Here is a 17,362-nt window from a genome sequence, read left to right as displayed (position 1 = left end):
AGAGTAGGTAAGTACTAACGCAAAAATACATATTAAATAAAGATATAATTTACATATGGCAAACATTTATTATTGGTTACTGGCAAGACTGATTTGCCTATTTTTATTTTTAATTTTGTAATTCAAATAATTCGGTACAGAAATAGGTAAAAAAATAACACTGTAAAAAAACAATGAATGCAGTACTCTGATAATACGATATGTTTATGACATTTAAGATTCATATTGAACAAGTACCAATTAAAAAAAATTGTTACACAGGTAACACAGGTTTGACGTTTGAGTTTGACATATCGATTGTCTATCGAGATCTCGATTAAAAAGACATTAGTGGACACGACGCATAAAACATAAACATGATACAAATTTGAAGCCGGTTAGTTTATTAAAAAAATGAATAGCAAGCGTTAACCGCACTTGGTTTATATATTTGAATGAAAAATTTGTTGCTTAAATAAAGGAGAGAATCTTACCAGTTGTTAAAATAAATGCTGTGAGTTAAAGCAACAGGTTAGAGAATTATGAGAAAACGAAGACGGCATTATTGATATAATAAAAAGATATAGTCTATACATCATTGAGGAAATGAGTTGATTGAATTCGGTGTATCTTTTACATATTTTTATAGATTATACAGAGGAATTTCGTACGGATTAGAGGTAAGTAAAGTGCATTTTGCTTGTAATTTAAAAATGGAATAGTTCTTTTTAAAAACTTACTTAATAGCAGAAGTTTTCAGTATCAACAAAGCAGTTATACTACCTCACTCTCTGGTCTCAATCCTGCGGATTGGTCTGCAGCAACAGATGACTTCTCCTTCGCCATTCTCGTCTATTCTCGGAAGCCCTCTTCAGCTCCTCATACGTCGAGCAGCCCATATCTTCGTATAAGTCGCTTAGCTATTCGCGGCGTGGGCATCCTCTGGCGTTTATTCCCTCGACCGTCCCCTCTATTATTTGGTGCAGGAAACCTTCTTGCCTTAGCACATGGCTGATCCATTCGGCGCGTGTTTTGGAGATAGTCGCGAGTAGGTGCTTCCTTTCTTTGATTAATCGTAGTACCTCGTCATTGGAGATGTGGTCTTTCCAGGATATCCCGAGCATTGTTCTATAGATCCACATCTCCAACGCATTCAGCCTATTCTTATCTCTTTCAGAAAGGCACCATGTCTCACAGCCATACATTAGCACACTCCATACATACGTTTTGACAAGAAGTTTGCGTGGTTTCAGGTCTATGTTATTTGATTGGAAAATCACTGATTTACTGTTAACCGCAAGTCTTGCTGGGTGAATGCGACTGTCAATCTCGTCTTTTGACCTGCTATCTCAAGAAATCCTGCTTCCGAGGTAGATAAACTCTTTCACATTTTTTAGTTATACTACCATTCAAGAATAATTAATGAAAGAGATTTGAGAAACTAGTTCACCTGTGTATTGTAGTAAGCATGCCATCGCAAGCCGCGAAATACAATATGAGATATTGCACCTAATAGAGGATTGATGAGGTGTGGGCAGAACGCAGATCTGGCTCCGGGATATACGAGATTGGATGGGGATCGGAACAGTTGAGGCGCTGTTTAGAGCTGCTTAAGACAGGAAGACATACTCCCAAAGATGTCAATATCGGGTGGACCTGACATGACACGAAGAAGAAGAAGTAAATTCTTCTTCTTCTCTGTCTTAGTCCTCATTACTGAGGGTTGTGACCCTTGTGGAAGCAATGACTCTTCTCCAGTTATCCCTTGACTGCTGCACGTAGCGCTCCAACCACCAAGGTGTCTTAACTTGATTAATCCATCTTATGGAGGATTTTCTTCTCCCTCTCTTCACCTCCAAGCTACCGATCACATCCAGTCGTTCCAGGCTATCCTTGTTTTGCTCTGCATGTGTCCAAAGAACTGAAAAATCCGTTGTGTACAGACGTTGTCAGAGTCGAGCCATCCAAGTGTAGTTCCTGGTGAATGGACTCATTGGTGCGTCTAGATGTCCATGGAATTTGGAGCACGTGCCTCCAACACCACATTTCGAAAGTGTCAATTTTTCTCCTTTCTGCTGTTTTTATTAAGAAGTAAATATTTGTAGGAAATTCTATTATTATTCCATTTTTTTGCAGTCATGTGGAAATTGTTCTTCAGTGGATGTGGCAGGTGGAGAAATAAACGGGCTATATTGGGATTTGCAGCAATTGTCGTTTTCATTCTGTGGGCTTCTTCCATATATTCCAGTCAGGAGACATCTCCCGTTGAAGATCCATGGGGAGTCAATCTGAAGTAATTATCCCTTAACATTTTTATTTTTTTAATTTTTTTATTTATTCGGGAATTGTACAGCTTTGCATTTAGTAAAAGTATATAATAAAAAATAGTTACATTCATAAAAAAAGAAAGCCAATTACACAATTCCACATTTATGTTATAGTCAATTTTAGAGGACTTGCACAAAAACAAAGGGCCATACGTCATTAACCACACTAAAAGCACAATATCAAAAACTGAAGGCAAAATAAATATTCCTCGTGTGAGATCTTCGTTTGCCCAAAGACATTCAAATTTTATAGGCCCTAATATTTATAATATGCTCCCACAAGAAAAATTATGTTCAGTTGGAAATAAATTCAAAATGCACACAAAAGAATGGCTCCTAAAAATTGGAAGAACCCAGCTGGAGCAGCTAATAAAAGTTTGTGTGTGATTAATCTATGTGTCAGTGTTTTATAATTATATAATCCTATTTTCTAATTTTATAATATTACTCCTTTAGATTTTACTTTTCTTTTAGTTCAACTCTCTATTTGCTTTCTTTTTATAATTATTATTTCATATTATTTCAGTCTTACCACTTTTATATTATCATTAAAATATATATAAAGCTGTATTATAAAACGAATAAGCATACCCTGCCTACCTCAGAACAGGTATCTCCAAATACCTAGTGAGGATAGACAGTGTCCAATAAAAAAAAAATAATAAATATATGTTTATATATAACTTATAATATGTATAACTTAAGTACAAAATTATATTAAATAATAAACGCTGTTCTGCAGCACTGAACCTGAAAAAAAAAAAAAAAACCTGAATAAATAAATTGAAGGTGGCTGATATAGCCACCCAGGTGATTTTGTATAGATAATGCCCTAACAAGGCGAAACAATTGTAACAGTATTAATTGTTAATGTGTTTTTGTTAATAAAATACAACTAAGTAGACTCGAATAACGATCAAAAACATCACTAGATAAAAAATAAAATAAAAAAGAGTTGGAGTGTGTGTGTGTGAGGAAGGGAGTATAAGGGTGAGGGTATAGTATGATTTTGCAGGAAGGAGAAGGAAAGGACAGGAATTAATGAGAGTGGTTCACCCCCCCCACCCATTACCTAACTAGGTTATTGGTGGAGAGTAAACAGAGCATGACAACTTTCTACTAACCTCTTTTTTAATTGTAGCTATGTTTTTTCCGAAAATATCGATGTCATTAAATGTCTTGTTGTAAGTGTCCATGATTCTGTTTAGGGTGGTATTTTGTAAGAAGACTGTGTTGCACTTTGGTACATGAAGAAGGTGAGTAGAACGCGTACGTCTTTGTCTATATTAATTATACTGTGTCTTCTTCAAACTCTTATCCGCACCCCAATGGAGCGTAGGGCAAAAAAACTACATACATAGCTGTTATTTTATTCTATAAAATGCGGTTCCACCAAGAAATGTCAGTAATTTTTTTAATGTATGCTATAAATTACAGATTATCGAAAGGACAACAAGAGTTTCGAGATTCGCGAGGAATGCGAGTTGTAGTTGGCCATTACATAGGACCGGATCCTGATAATGTTACCATAGGTAAAAAAGTTTTTAACCCTTCCCTTACAATGCTAAAAACTTCAGCGTGCTCCGGTGATATGTATTTTGTACACCATATACACCATAATTCTCATGAATGTGGTTTAAAAATGGGAAACATGTGAATATTCCTAAACGTTGCTTTTATTGACCATAGTTGAGGATGAAATGTAACAATTTTGTAATGTTAGCTCTGATACCTTTACCTATTACCTGAAAACGAGAAAAAAAGACATAGTAAGTGGCCGTTATAAATGGCGTAGTGTGACATGACCGTCGCGCAAGACAATCTACACACTACTGGACTGGCGGAGTAAACACGTTACAACATGAACATGCACGAATACTTACAAAGCACGCCACACGCGCACACACAGAAACGTTTGTGTATTGGTGATTTTACTCCCAATTTTTTCACAAATTATTTATTACCGTGTTGGGTAATATATCCAAAGTAAAACACGGCTTTTTGGATTGAATTCTACATTTATTTATGTATATATTAATACGTGACGTATTTCGTCTTCTCAGGACAATATCAAACACTAGTGTTAAGACGAAACGCGTCACATATTAATATATACATAAATAAATGTAGAATTCAATCCAAAAAACTGTGTCTTCTCAGGACATTATCAAACACTAGAGTGTTTCTTAAGACGAAACGCATCACGTATTAATATATACATAAATAAATGTAGAATTCAATCCAAAAAACCGTGTTTTATTTTCGATATATTATCCAACAATTCAATATGGAATTCTACCAACTATCTGCAGTTACAATAAATTATTTATTACCGTCGTTGCAAATGAATAACATTATATTATAATACTTTCATGCAATACATAATTATACTACGGAGGAATACAAAATTCTGAGTCCGTAATTATTATATTTTAAATTGATATTCTTATTTGAAAAGTCGAGTTGTAGCAAATACATATCACCGGGAGGGAAAGGTTAATCATTGACAAATTATATCAGGAATAAGTACCGCAAACTAATCATTAATCTTTTTTTATTTATTATCTCATTTCAGAATTGATGAACGAAAATAATTTCAACCCACAGCCTGGAGTGGGTGATGAAGGCCGGCCCGTGGAGCTGGCTCCGAAAGACTTGCCGAGAATGCGTCAGCTTTTTCAAATACACCGGTTCAATTTGCTGGCAAGCGATAGGATCGCCCTCAATCGTACTTTACCAGATGTGAGACGTGCCAGGTAAAAAAAGAGTTGGTTCAATGGTGTTATTAATTATTGTTTGGCATATACAAGTACATTTGGTAACATCATATCCCGTCGAGTGTCGATGGAAAATCTGTGTTGAAAAGTCGAATGGAGAGCATAATGTCCTCTCAGGATCTTTAAAAACTATGCTTCTCTGCATTGTATATATCGCTCACTCCTTTCAAGAACGTCATAAATCAAAAAACTTGATTTTTCAGGAGAACGTTTTTAAAGTTCAAACATAAAATACGATGTATTAAAAATAAATATCAAGCCACTTATTTAACTTTTTACTATGCAACAGATCTTTTTAGGTAAAACCTGAATATTTTTTCTCTATTTGAAAAATATTTGGTATTTTAAAAAAATAATTAAACAATACCTTTTCTTCAAAATGCAAAAATAACACTTTCTGCCCTATAGCGGGTAAATATTAAATTAAAAATATGCCGCTTTTGCTGGGATATAGTACATTTCCTAAGCATTACGAAACATGCACAACTCGACGATTTTTTTGTTGATTGACACAAAATTGACGATTTTTGATTTATGACGTTCTTGAAAGGAGTGAGCGATATGTCCCTACTAGAATCAACATCACGCACACACACGCACACACACACCCTCTTACACACTTCACACATGCACATTTTCTCTCATAAATATGTGTTCATTTGCTAGATCTACACTAAATATTTTGTACTAATCTTATGTTTCTGTGGTTAACTGTAATTGGCTTGTTTAATGTATATCATTTGATGTTTTGTTTTACATATCGCTCACTCCTTTCAACAACGTCATATATAAAAAAACATGATTTTTCAGGGGATCATTTTCAAAGTTTAAAAATATAATAAAATGTATAAAAAATAAATATCAAGCCACTTATTGAACTTTTTACTGTGCAAAAGATCTTTTTAGGTTGAACCTGAATGTTTTTACTCCATTTGAAAAACATTTAGGATATTAAAAAAAAAAATTAAACAATACCTTTTCTTCAAAATGAGAAAACAACACTTTCTGCCCCGTAGCGGGTAAATATTAAGTGAAAAATATGCCGCTTTTGCTGGGATATAGTACATTTTCTAGGCATTCTGAAAACATGTACAACTGAAAACTGACGATTTTTAATATATGACGTTGTTGAAAGGAGTGAGCGATATGTTGCTGTTGTTAACCCAAATAAAAGAATAAAAAAAAACAAGTTCTGTATATTTTTAGTTATTTTATATAGATACCTCGTAAGTGCGCGTAATCCATGACAGCAAAATAGCGTCTTAATTAAAATGTAATTTAAAGTAATTTGGCCTTGTTGTTGAAGGACTGGCTTCTCCAGGTGACAGTCATTATTTTTTTCTCTTTGGGTTTCCAAAATAAATAAATTTTTGTCACCCGCCACAGCTCAGTACAGAAATGATTTTATTTCGTGGCATTGATAACGCATTTCACAAGTGACTTTTTGATTTTCCATTTGCCGTTAATTAAAATAGTGTGGGACTCATTTACTAGTTTGGTGATCTTTCCCATTGCTCGTAAACGTCTGCTGATAATTTTTTGTGACACAATTAATGCTTTTGCCAATTCCTGATGATTAATCTGTTGGGTCATCTAAAAAGATATGAACGTAGATAAAGGCGAATAAGTTTTTGCATTTGCAGTTTATAATGAAAATGTAATATTTGAAGTACGGCCTCTTATGGTTTGGTCATTACGCTCACTCCTTTCAAGAACATCATAAATAAAAAAAAAACTTGATTTTTCAGGAGAGCGTTTTTAAAGTTTTAAAAATAAATATCAAGCCACTTATTGAACTTTTTACTGTTCAACAGATCTTTTTAGTTAAAACCTGAAGGTTTTTTCTCCGTTTGTAAATATTTAGTATACTTAAAAAAATTAGTTAAAAAAACCTTTTCTTCAAAATGCAAAATCAACATTTTCTGCCCTGTAGTGGGTGAATATTAAGTTAAAAATATGTCTCTTTTGCTGGAATATAGTACATTTTCTGGGCATTCCGAAGGCATGCATAATTGAAAATTGACAATTTTTGATTTATGACGTTCTTGAAAGGAGTGAGTGATTAGTGTCTCTTATATCTTTTTTGTAATTACTCTCATCTAATTGCGATACGTGTCTCAGCTGCAAAATGAAGCAGTACCCTACGGATGGCAGCCTGCCTCGAGTGAGTGTTGTAATAGTGTTTCACAACGAGGCGTGGTCCACCCTGCTCCGGACTGCCTGGAGCGTAGCCATCAGGTCCCCTTCATCCCTGCTCGAAGAGATCATACTTGTGGATGATGCGAGCGACAGAGGTAACTGAACATTATTAAGACGTTGTTTGCGGGAAACGCTTAAAAGCGTCTTTAGCATACTGTTGATAGAGAGCGGAAGACGCTTATTAGCATTCTATTTAACCCTTCCCTTACGATGCTAAAAACTTCCGCGCGTTTCGGTGATATGTATTTTGTACACCATATGAAAATGTGATTTAAAAACGGGAAAAATGTGTAAATTCTTAAATGTTGCTTTTATTGACAATAGTTGAAGTTGAAATATATCATATTTGTAATGTTAGCTCTGATAAGTACCTAAAAAAGAAAAAAAAAATCATCGTAAGTATCCGCCACAGCTAGACAACCATCCCGGACGACGTCTTGTACGCAACTAAAATGAGATCGTCCGAAACACTATGAAGCCGGGTGCCGCATGCACGCATACTCTGAGAAACGTCTATGTATTGGTGATTCTATCCCCGATTTCTTTTACAATTTATTTATTTCCGTCGCTGCAAATGACTAACTTTATATTATAATGCTTTTATGTAACACATAATAGTATTACGGAGGAATACAAAAAATTCTGAGACCGTACCTATTATATTTTATACTGATATTCTCATTTTTAAACTCGAGTTGTAGTAAATACATATCACCGGGAGGGAAAGGTTATTTGGTAGAGCGCTAGACCATACCATAAAGTATGTTAACCTTTGATGGTAGGTGCTTTTTTATCTTATGTAAGAGTAATTTTTAAAGTCATATGTAAGGATTGTTTTAGCGGATACATAGTTGTTTGACTGTCATGAATTGCAATTTATTAAATATTTCCTCTGTGGGAGTCCGTCTCGGAACTTTATTCCAGAATTTTTTGACTTCTATCCAGATTTTTTTTATGTTTTCGTGAAAATTATTAGACATTTTTATTCATTCCTCCTCTTTCAGCAGTCATTTCCGTTCACTCTCCTCTCGCTTAACTTTAATTTACATTTTTTAAACCGATTTATACTCTGCGAGTTTTAATCCTTCACTGCCACAATTTTAAGCACTCATTTTTTTGTCACTAATTTTTGACATCGTCATCCCACCATGCATCGCTTTTTTTCCTTCCTTGCACGGCTATACCACACACGATTCATACACACTTCCTTTTAAATGTTCCCATATCGGTCACTCCTTTGATTTTTCAGGAGAAAAAAACTTGATTTTTCAGGAGAATGTTTTTAAAGTTTAAAAATATAATACAATGTGTTGAAAATAAATATCAAGCCACTTATTAAACTTTTTCATATGCAACAAATCTTTTTAGGTAAAACCTGAAGGTTTTTTGTACATTCAAAAAATATTTAGTATATTTAAAAAAATTATTAAATAATACCTTTTCTTCAAAATGAAAAAAACAACACTTTCTGCCCTGTATCGGGTAAATATTAAGTTAAAACTATGCCTCTTTTGCTGGGATATAGTACATTTTCTGGGCATTCCGAAAACATGTACAACTAAAAATTGACGATTTTTGATTTATGACGTTCTTGAAAGGAGTGAGCGATATATCATTGATAAAATTATACGAAAGAATTTTTTATGACATGCAATCAAATTCGACACGGTTGAATGATATTTCAGATCTACCCACTTCCATTAATTTAGAATAGCTTTTTGAATTAAGTTTTTACTTTTAATGAATAGATAATGGAAGACTGTTGTACAAATTTTATTGCATAATAATCAAAGTTATTTTGACCAAGAGACATATGTTTTAGGTTTTGTTTGATGTTTTTCTGTTTTTATACTATAAAATTCATTGTCTTTTTACAGTATATCTTAAAGCCCCATTGGACGAGGCAGTAAAAGCCCTCCCCGTTCCCTGTCGGGTGGTTCGGATGGGCCGGCGCGTGGGCCTGGTAGGGGCGCGCCTGGCGGGGGCCCGCGCCGCTGTGGCCCCCGCGCTGCTCTTCCTGGACGCGCACTGTGAGGCGGCCCCCGGCTTCCTGGAGCCCCTGCTGCAGAGGCTCGCCGAGAGCCCCCGCAGCGCCGTGTGTCCCGTCATAGGTGTGTATTGTAACTTGTAACAAACTGGCTTGGTATTTAACACATTTGATGGACATTTGGACATTGGACCAAATATCAGTCAGACAATTGTCAATTTACAACATTTTGAGTGTGTAAAACAAGTTTCTTTAACCGGTTCGCTGCCATAAGCACGTTAACATGTTCTCCAATTCCAAGTTCGCCAGGCCGGCCATTAAAATGAGCGAGTAAACGCGCTCTCATTTGAGCTTGTCGCAAGCCAATATTAAATCCAATTGCAATATTTTTTAATTAGAATATATAGAGACATCTATGAGGAAGATCAAGAAATACTAAAATGTTAAAATTTACCCATATTATCAAAGTTACAGTCATCTTTCTAAAAATTTTCATATTTTTGTTGAAAAAATTATGGCTTGCTGGGTACGGCCATATTAATACCTGCCGGGATTAAAAGGGTTGAAGCGTCTTTAACATACTGTTGGTAGAGAGCAGGAGACGCTTAAAACCGTCTTCAACATACTGTTGGTAGAGAGCGGAAGACGCTTATAAGCATTCTATTTGATTACTTTTGGTAGAGCGCTAGACCATACCATAAAGTATGTTAATTGCGGTTTGTGAACTTTGCTGGGAGGTGCTTTTTTATCTTATGTGAGAGTAATTTTTGTTGTAAATCTATTTGCTCTGACCCCAAAAAACTCTACAAATCGGAGTAGGGTTTGCGATTATTTGTGAATAGTATATGAACCTAATTAGTGTATTAATTAGGATCGGGGTTGACGATAAAACCGCCCGCAGACTTTGTGTTAAGTAAATAAAAACTGGATTTACGTATATACAAACGTTATGTTATATTTTTAATGTTTGAAATACAATAATTGAACATAAATTTTACTTACTTTACTCAGTTTTTTCTTATTCAAATACATATTTGAATTTTTTTGTTGTTGCTTACTTGTTAATCAATATAAGGCGTATGTTACATAACTTAAGGTGTTCCTGTAATAATATTGTGTTTTTCTTTACAGATATCATTAATGACGAATCTCTCGCGTACATTAAGAGTTTCGAATTGCATTGGGGCGCCTTCAATTGGAATCTTCACTTCCGCTGGTACACTTTGGGAAATAACGAATTGCAAAAGAGAAAATCGGATTTGACCGCGCCATTCTCTTCCCCCGCGATGGCCGGAGGTCTGTTTGCAATAATGAAGGATTATTTCTACGAAGTGGGAGCGTACGACGAACAAATGACAATCTGGGGAGGAGAGAACTTAGAAATGTCCTTTCGCCTTTGGCAGTGCGGGGGGAAAGTGGAGATAGTCCCCTGCTCTCACATTGGCCATATCTTCCGGAAATCTAGTCCTTATTCGTTCCCGGGAGGGATGAAAGAGATATTATCTAAGAATCTGGCCAGGGTGGCGCTCGTATGGATGGATTCTTGGTCCGATTTCTTCTTCAAGTTCAATCCAGAAGTGGCGATACACGCGGGGAACCAAAGCATAGCCGATCGCTTGGCGCTCAAGAAACGCCTGAAATGCAAGGGTTTCAAATGGTACTTAGACAATGTGTGGCCGCAGAACTTCTTCCCGACGGACAACAGATTCTTCGGCAGGATAAAGCATCTCGATACGAAGAAATGCGTGATGAGGCCCGTCAGCAAAGGCGTTCTGGGGCAGCCGCTAGGACCAGCCACGCTAGGGGAATGTGTCAAAGACGATAATCTCAACGGGTTTTTCGTAATGACGGAAGACGGCCAATTGATGATGGACGAGTCTATATGTCTAGACGCTCCTCAGGAAGGAGAGTTCCAAGGGGAGGGGAAGGGGGTAGTTAGAGTGATGGGATGCAGCGGATATCCAAGACAGAAGTGGCAATATGACAAGTCCCAGAATAAACTGAAGCATGTCCCGAGCGGACAGTGCCTGCAGCCGGATTCCATACTGCCGGCGGACCGTGTAGAGAGACTGCATTTAGTTCCTTGTTCTGCATCTTCAAGTCAAAGGTGGATTCTAGATTCAGTTCCTTGGAAATAATATTATTCTGGCAAATACGTATTGTAAAAAATGGTTTGATGTTCGTCACTAGATCTGAAGATGCAAGGACAGTTTAGCCAAGTAAGTGCAGTATTTAACACGTTGACTGCTTTAAAAAACCCATGAAAACATATTGGTGCTCAACACATTTAAATTATTGAAATGTATTAGAAAGTGTATTAATATTGTATATGATTTTATGACATATATCGCTAGGTATTCATAATTTGACGTGGGAGGGCATGTGTCATACAATAACACAATGAAAAGAACTTAAGTCCTTCAACTGATGAGTTTTAATGTACATTTTATGTTTTATTTATTGTTTCGGCATTAACTTTGTGGTAAGACATGTTACAATGATTAAAGAAAACACTTGTTTTTTACCACTTTTACCACTTACAATAGAAACCATTCATAAAATAAACAGCATACTATTTATTAAAATCACTCATTTCACTCTCATAAATTAAAATTATTACACCTTGTTCCATATAAAGGCCAAATTATGAATTATCTTGAAAATTTAGAAATCCAAAAAAACCTAAATTCTAATAATAATTTATTAAATAATATATTGTTTCAAAATTCTTCACCTTTGCTTTCCATTTTTCCTTTGTTTTCAAACTCCGTTCCCTTCCCCTTACTTTCCCCTCTCCTTATTCATATAACAATTTTATATTTTAGTTATTATACAGACCTGAATGATGGAAGTTTAACTTCTGAAACATGTAGTCTATAATAAAACTCAAGTGGTAAAAAACAAGTGTTTTCTTTAATCATTGTTACATTTTATGTATTTGGAAAAAGGCCATTTTTTATTTCTGATAATGAAGTAACGCATTATTGCAAGCATTAAATAAGAATAATTTTCATTATCAATGTTTTTGTTGAATGTTTCAACTATGAGAATTTTTAACTACTTTTGAAACTGATCTTAATACACAAAGGTTTTCCATCTAGTATTACTAGCCCATAATTCTCATTATAATCTACTCACGCTGTTACTATGGTAAAATCGGTTGGAGCTATTTCTTTGCCAGGGTGCTCATACCAAGTACGGGCAAATCCGAAAAGGCCCATTTTTTTGTCCATATGTTGTACGGGCAAAACTCCATGTGTAGACTCACTTTTACTATGCAAAACAATGTTACATACACAGAAAAGTCCAAATGCAACAAATATTTTGCTCTAATACAAAAATAACTAACAGTGTCAATAGTGCTCAGGTTTATTTTTTGAAATACAATCGTTATTCAGGCATGAACACGTTGCACGTGTTCCGAGCACAAAGTAGATGGGACATATGAACACGCTAATCGTGTTCTTACCACAGAATGTGTTAACAGTGCCTTCTTTATCCATAGAATTGTGTCCTTTATAAAGATCTGACTGAAAATAATACAAAACCACATCATCTTTCTAGATAATGTAGTTCGTACCAAGTATTTATTAATTCCTATTTTTGTACTTAATTTTTTATATTTATTTTTTTATATTTAATACTCATTTAATACTTGTATAATTAAATATTCTTAAAATGTTTTGTTGATATTTTTAATTTAACTTTAACCTTGAAATACATATATATTGAACTACCCATTTACATGGTAGATATGTTCCATACCCCAGTGAAAATGTGCTTTTCTATATATAATAAAAAAAGCCCTGTAAAAAAGTGTACTTATGAGTATATAATAATAAAATGCTTCGTAAAAAGTGTACTAATAAATAATAAGAAAATGCTTGATAAGTTTTTTTTGTATAAAAATCAATTCAGGATATCAAAAAGTCTTATTCATTATTTCTTATTGTATCTTGACCACCTCATGCTTTTGAACAAGCAGTGTTTGTGGATGTGGCATGTGTCGTATCGTGCCGATTGGAGCACCTCTCGCGTTTTTCAATTTGTTTGCGTTACATATGATAAACAACCCCACTGACCTCACTAGTTACCACTTGACATTTTTTATTACAATGTATTGGAAATTCTTCGATAAATTATCAAATTTTGTCTTGTTATTTGAATTTAAACTGTTGTTTTTTATTATCATAGTGTTTATTTTATTTTATAAATATGAGGTCAAGGGAACTTGCATCTCTTATGTCACTGCAACCATATTAACTCCATTGTGACCTCCTTCTGTATCATAGCTCACTCTCAAGACCTACATGAGTCATGTAGCTCACGACCTGTCTTGGTGGTAAGAACTTTACCTTCTCGGAGTCTAGTAGTGGTCCTCTAAGGATGTGACTTTATTTGCGAGTGAGTGCGTCACAGTTATAGAGAATGTGGATTGATGTTTCGTTATCCTCCATACAAAATTTGCAGACTGGGGAATCATGTAGTTCAATTTTTGACATGTCGCTCACTCCTTTCAAGAACGTCATAAATCAAAAAACTTGATTTTTCAGGATAACGTTTTTAAAGTTTTAAAATACAATACAATGTTTTAAAAATAAATATCAAGCCACTTATTGAACTTTTTACTGTGCAATAGATCTTTTTAGGTATATCCTAAGGATTTTTTCTCCATTTGAAAAATATTTAGTATATTTAAAAAAATAATTAAACAATACCTTTTCTTCAAAATGCAAAAACAACACTTTCTGCCCTGTAGCGAGTAAATATTAAGTTAAAAATATGTCTCTTTTGCTGGGATATAGTACATTTTATGGGCATTCCGAAAACATGCACAACTGAAAATTGTCGATTTTTGATTTAAGACGTTCTTGAAAGGAGTGAGCGATGTGTTTACTCAGTCTGCAGTCCTAAGGTCCTGGTTACGATGCTGTCTATTTTACAAAGGTCAAATATGATTGACGTATGACACCATTTACAAAAATTATAACATCTTCCGATAGGGTAATTAATTTTGCGCCATGCTGTAGTTTAAAATTTATGACTATATTTAAAAAAACAATGCATTTTTTGCAGATATGTAAAACTGTTGCATTACAGTAGTTATTTTTATATAATTTGTACCCGAAAGTGTTAACAGCTACATACTGTACTTAATTATATTTATCAATCTGATTTGATTATCTTTGTCTCTTGCGTACATATGTAATTACGCTCTAATCTTCAGTATGAAGAAAAAATCATATGTGGCAATTTTTAATGATAGGAGCAGCATTACTAATGTGTAAAGGCAACTAGCCTTAACTCAAGTTGCGGCTGTTTGGCGTAACACGGCTCAAAGCATTCTCATAACTAGCCTATCATATACAATCACAGATTTTGCTCCATCTCTTTCCTTCACCAAGATATTCATTATCCAAATAGTTGCAAAATTGTATTAATTTTATACATGACCGCCACACATGTGTTGGCAAAAAGCATCACTTAAAAGTTAACTTTAAACTTGTTTATCTCGAAACTACTGTTTTTAACTTGCGGCCATTTGCCTTTGCACATTAGATTAGTAATCTAGTATTATTAAATGAACTAAGTGTAATATACTTACTGTATTAAAAAAATCCGTCCATATTATCTAAATGTTTTTAATAAATACCTGTTTTTAATTATGTTTTTTTTAGATAATGAATTATGATTTTATTTGTAAAATTCTGCATTTTTATAATTAGTATATTGTAAGAATTTATTAAATTTAACAATACAATGATGCGTCCAGTATATAATAAAGTGTATTTTTATATGAAAACTAGCTGTATCTGGCCACGTGTTGCATTGGCTCAGTCTGTTTAAATGGAAAATAAAGAAAATAGAACGCACTTGTTTGCGTTTTGTCAAGATTGTAAAATGGATGTATTTGTTTCTGTGGCCCTTCAATCTACTTAGTTTTTTTTTGGTTTGGAGAGCCCTGGTTCAAATTAAAATATTTTCACTCTCTCCTGTAATGGCGTGGATGTAGTTAAACACTTACAGATTGAGCCTATATATATATATCGCAGTCGTTCAGGAGAAAGTGACCAACTAACAAAACGTAAAATGTTTAGGAGGGCCATTTAACCGGTCACTTTTGCTTGGCAAGAAAATAAACATCAATGCAGTTAGTCATTTTTAACAAGTCAATATATTATACTTCCAAGTTTAAAATCCTTTGGGATTCTTTGAAGGCAATTTTAAGCTAGTAAGATATCAAATAGTCAATGATCACGTTGGTCACTTTCTCCTGTATGACTACGATATATATATATATATATATATATATATATATATATATATATATATATATATATATATATATATATATATACATATATATATATATATATATATATATATATATATATATATATATATATATGTATATATGTATATATATATATATATATATATATATATATATATATATATATATATATATATATATATATATATATATATATATATATATATATAAATATATATATATATATATATATATATATATATATAAATATATACTTTTTATAATAAAATTGTGTCTTATGTTGACTGTGATATTCATATTGGAAGATTAAATTGTTAAATTTGCTGATCTCAATATATTTGGATCCAAAAAACTGCTAAATAAATCTCCTTTCATATTTTGAGAATCAAATACACATTTATTTATAAAATGTAGTCCATTTTATATATATATATATATATATATATATATATATATATATATATATATATATATATATATATTTAGTATTTTGTAAACTCCTATCTGGTTTTATCTGATTATATTTAATTCAGGAAATGAAGACAATGCAAAATTATCATGTAAATAAAAAATGGTTGCCTATATTGTTATATGTACATAATTGTTTCCTGCAATTTAAAATTTGTTTGTGAATTAGCGTTAAGCATTTTAGTGTGTGAAATGTTTAGTTTTATTCGAAGATGAGTTTGTAAAATTGAAATACAGTAGAAGACCTCTTTTCCACTCCGATTTTATGTTTATGTGAATACTGTTGTAGGAACGATATGCTGTATTGCAAGTTTCAAATTGAGGATATTAATTTGAAAATATTTTTTATTTGATAAATACCGCTATTTCTTACTATCTATTGTGACTCGTATTTTGATGCATTCCGCATCATTTTCAAACACCGTAATGATGAGGAATGCATCAGAACACGTGTCACAATAGATTTTAAGAAATAGTGGTATAAACCAAGTGAACTTAACTCATTAGTTTACTAATTAGGATCGTATACTAATCACAGAGTAACTAAGTAACCTAACAAAGTAACTACCAAGTAACCGCAAACCTAATTCTGATCTATACAATGTTTTTTAGCATCTTGCGCTCTACCAAAAGTAAGCAAACAGCACGCTTATAAGCGTGTAATGTTCTCTACTAATAACATGTAAAAGAAAATTTTAATCGTTTCCCACAATGTGTTAAATTAAAAATAGATAGATATTACCACAAAGTGACTGTGGACTCAACCAATGAAATTGAGGATATTATTTTGAATAATAATTTTCACTTTATTAACATCATCGTGGCGGTGTGCACATTTTTGTGCATTTCAGTTACCTTCAACATCATATACAAAAACATGTCTGATTTCTTGTTTGCTTTGCTGTGTAGCGGATAGGTGTCACTATAATACAAAAATATTATCAATTATATGTCTGTCGTCATTGTTTTGATGAGGTCTAATATTGCCCCCGCCAAATTACATTTCTTTAACAAACTTCACAGTAACAAATAAGTTAAAAGACAAAATTGTAGAAATATATTGAGATCAACACTTTGGGATTGAAATATGTACTTATTTTACATTTTAGTTTTATTGTGTATTTTTTATTATATGCATTGTGTATTTATATTATAGGGCCAAAAAGTATCATCATTCAATATTATTTTTAGATCAAATAAAATTTATTAACATTTTTAATTTTTGTATTTTTATTTAATGGTTTATTATATTTTTTGTTATTATAGTATCATATTTTTTGCTAATATGTTTTTTTACAAACATTTCACTGACCAAATAAACAAATTCCTT

At 33.2% G+C, this 17,362-nt stretch overlaps 1 protein-coding gene across 4 annotated transcripts; it reads left to right on the top strand.

Annotated features, from left to right (window-relative positions):
* Positions 1 to 156: 156 nt before the first annotated feature.
* Positions 157 to 15,525, top strand: LOC148302430 (polypeptide N-acetylgalactosaminyltransferase 13-like). 4 transcript variants are annotated; one of them, XM_088271603.1, is made up of 8 exons: positions 157 to 659; positions 1,233 to 1,349; positions 2,116 to 2,272; positions 3,744 to 3,838; positions 4,882 to 5,062; positions 7,205 to 7,377; positions 9,160 to 9,393; positions 10,401 to 15,525. In XM_088271603.1, the coding sequence occupies exons 3-8, from the start codon at positions 2,118 to 2,120 to the stop codon at positions 11,405 to 11,407; spliced, it is 1,845 nt and encodes a 614-aa protein (XP_088127729.1). In that variant the 5' UTR covers positions 157 to 659; positions 1,233 to 1,349; positions 2,116 to 2,117; the 3' UTR covers positions 11,408 to 15,525. The 4 variants fall into 4 exon arrangements, with proteins under 4 accessions (XP_088127729.1, XP_088127728.1, XP_088127731.1 ...); XM_088271605.1 differs by lacking the exon at positions 157 to 659 and adding an exon at positions 761 to 1,027; XM_088271604.1 differs by lacking the exon at positions 157 to 659 and adding an exon at positions 761 to 1,031.
* The last annotated feature ends 1,837 nt before the right edge of the window (positions 15,526 to 17,362 follow it).

The sequence above is a fragment of the Brachycentrus maculatus genome, unplaced genomic scaffold (assembly GCF_059751285.1).
Source record: "Brachycentrus maculatus isolate JH-2025_06_01 unplaced genomic scaffold, ASM5975128v1 h1tg000452l, whole genome shotgun sequence".
Taxonomy (NCBI): Eukaryota; Metazoa; Arthropoda; class Insecta; order Trichoptera; family Brachycentridae; genus Brachycentrus; species Brachycentrus maculatus.
The sequence above is the reverse complement of the archived record's forward strand: the minus strand, read 5'-3'. Positions and strand labels throughout refer to the sequence as shown.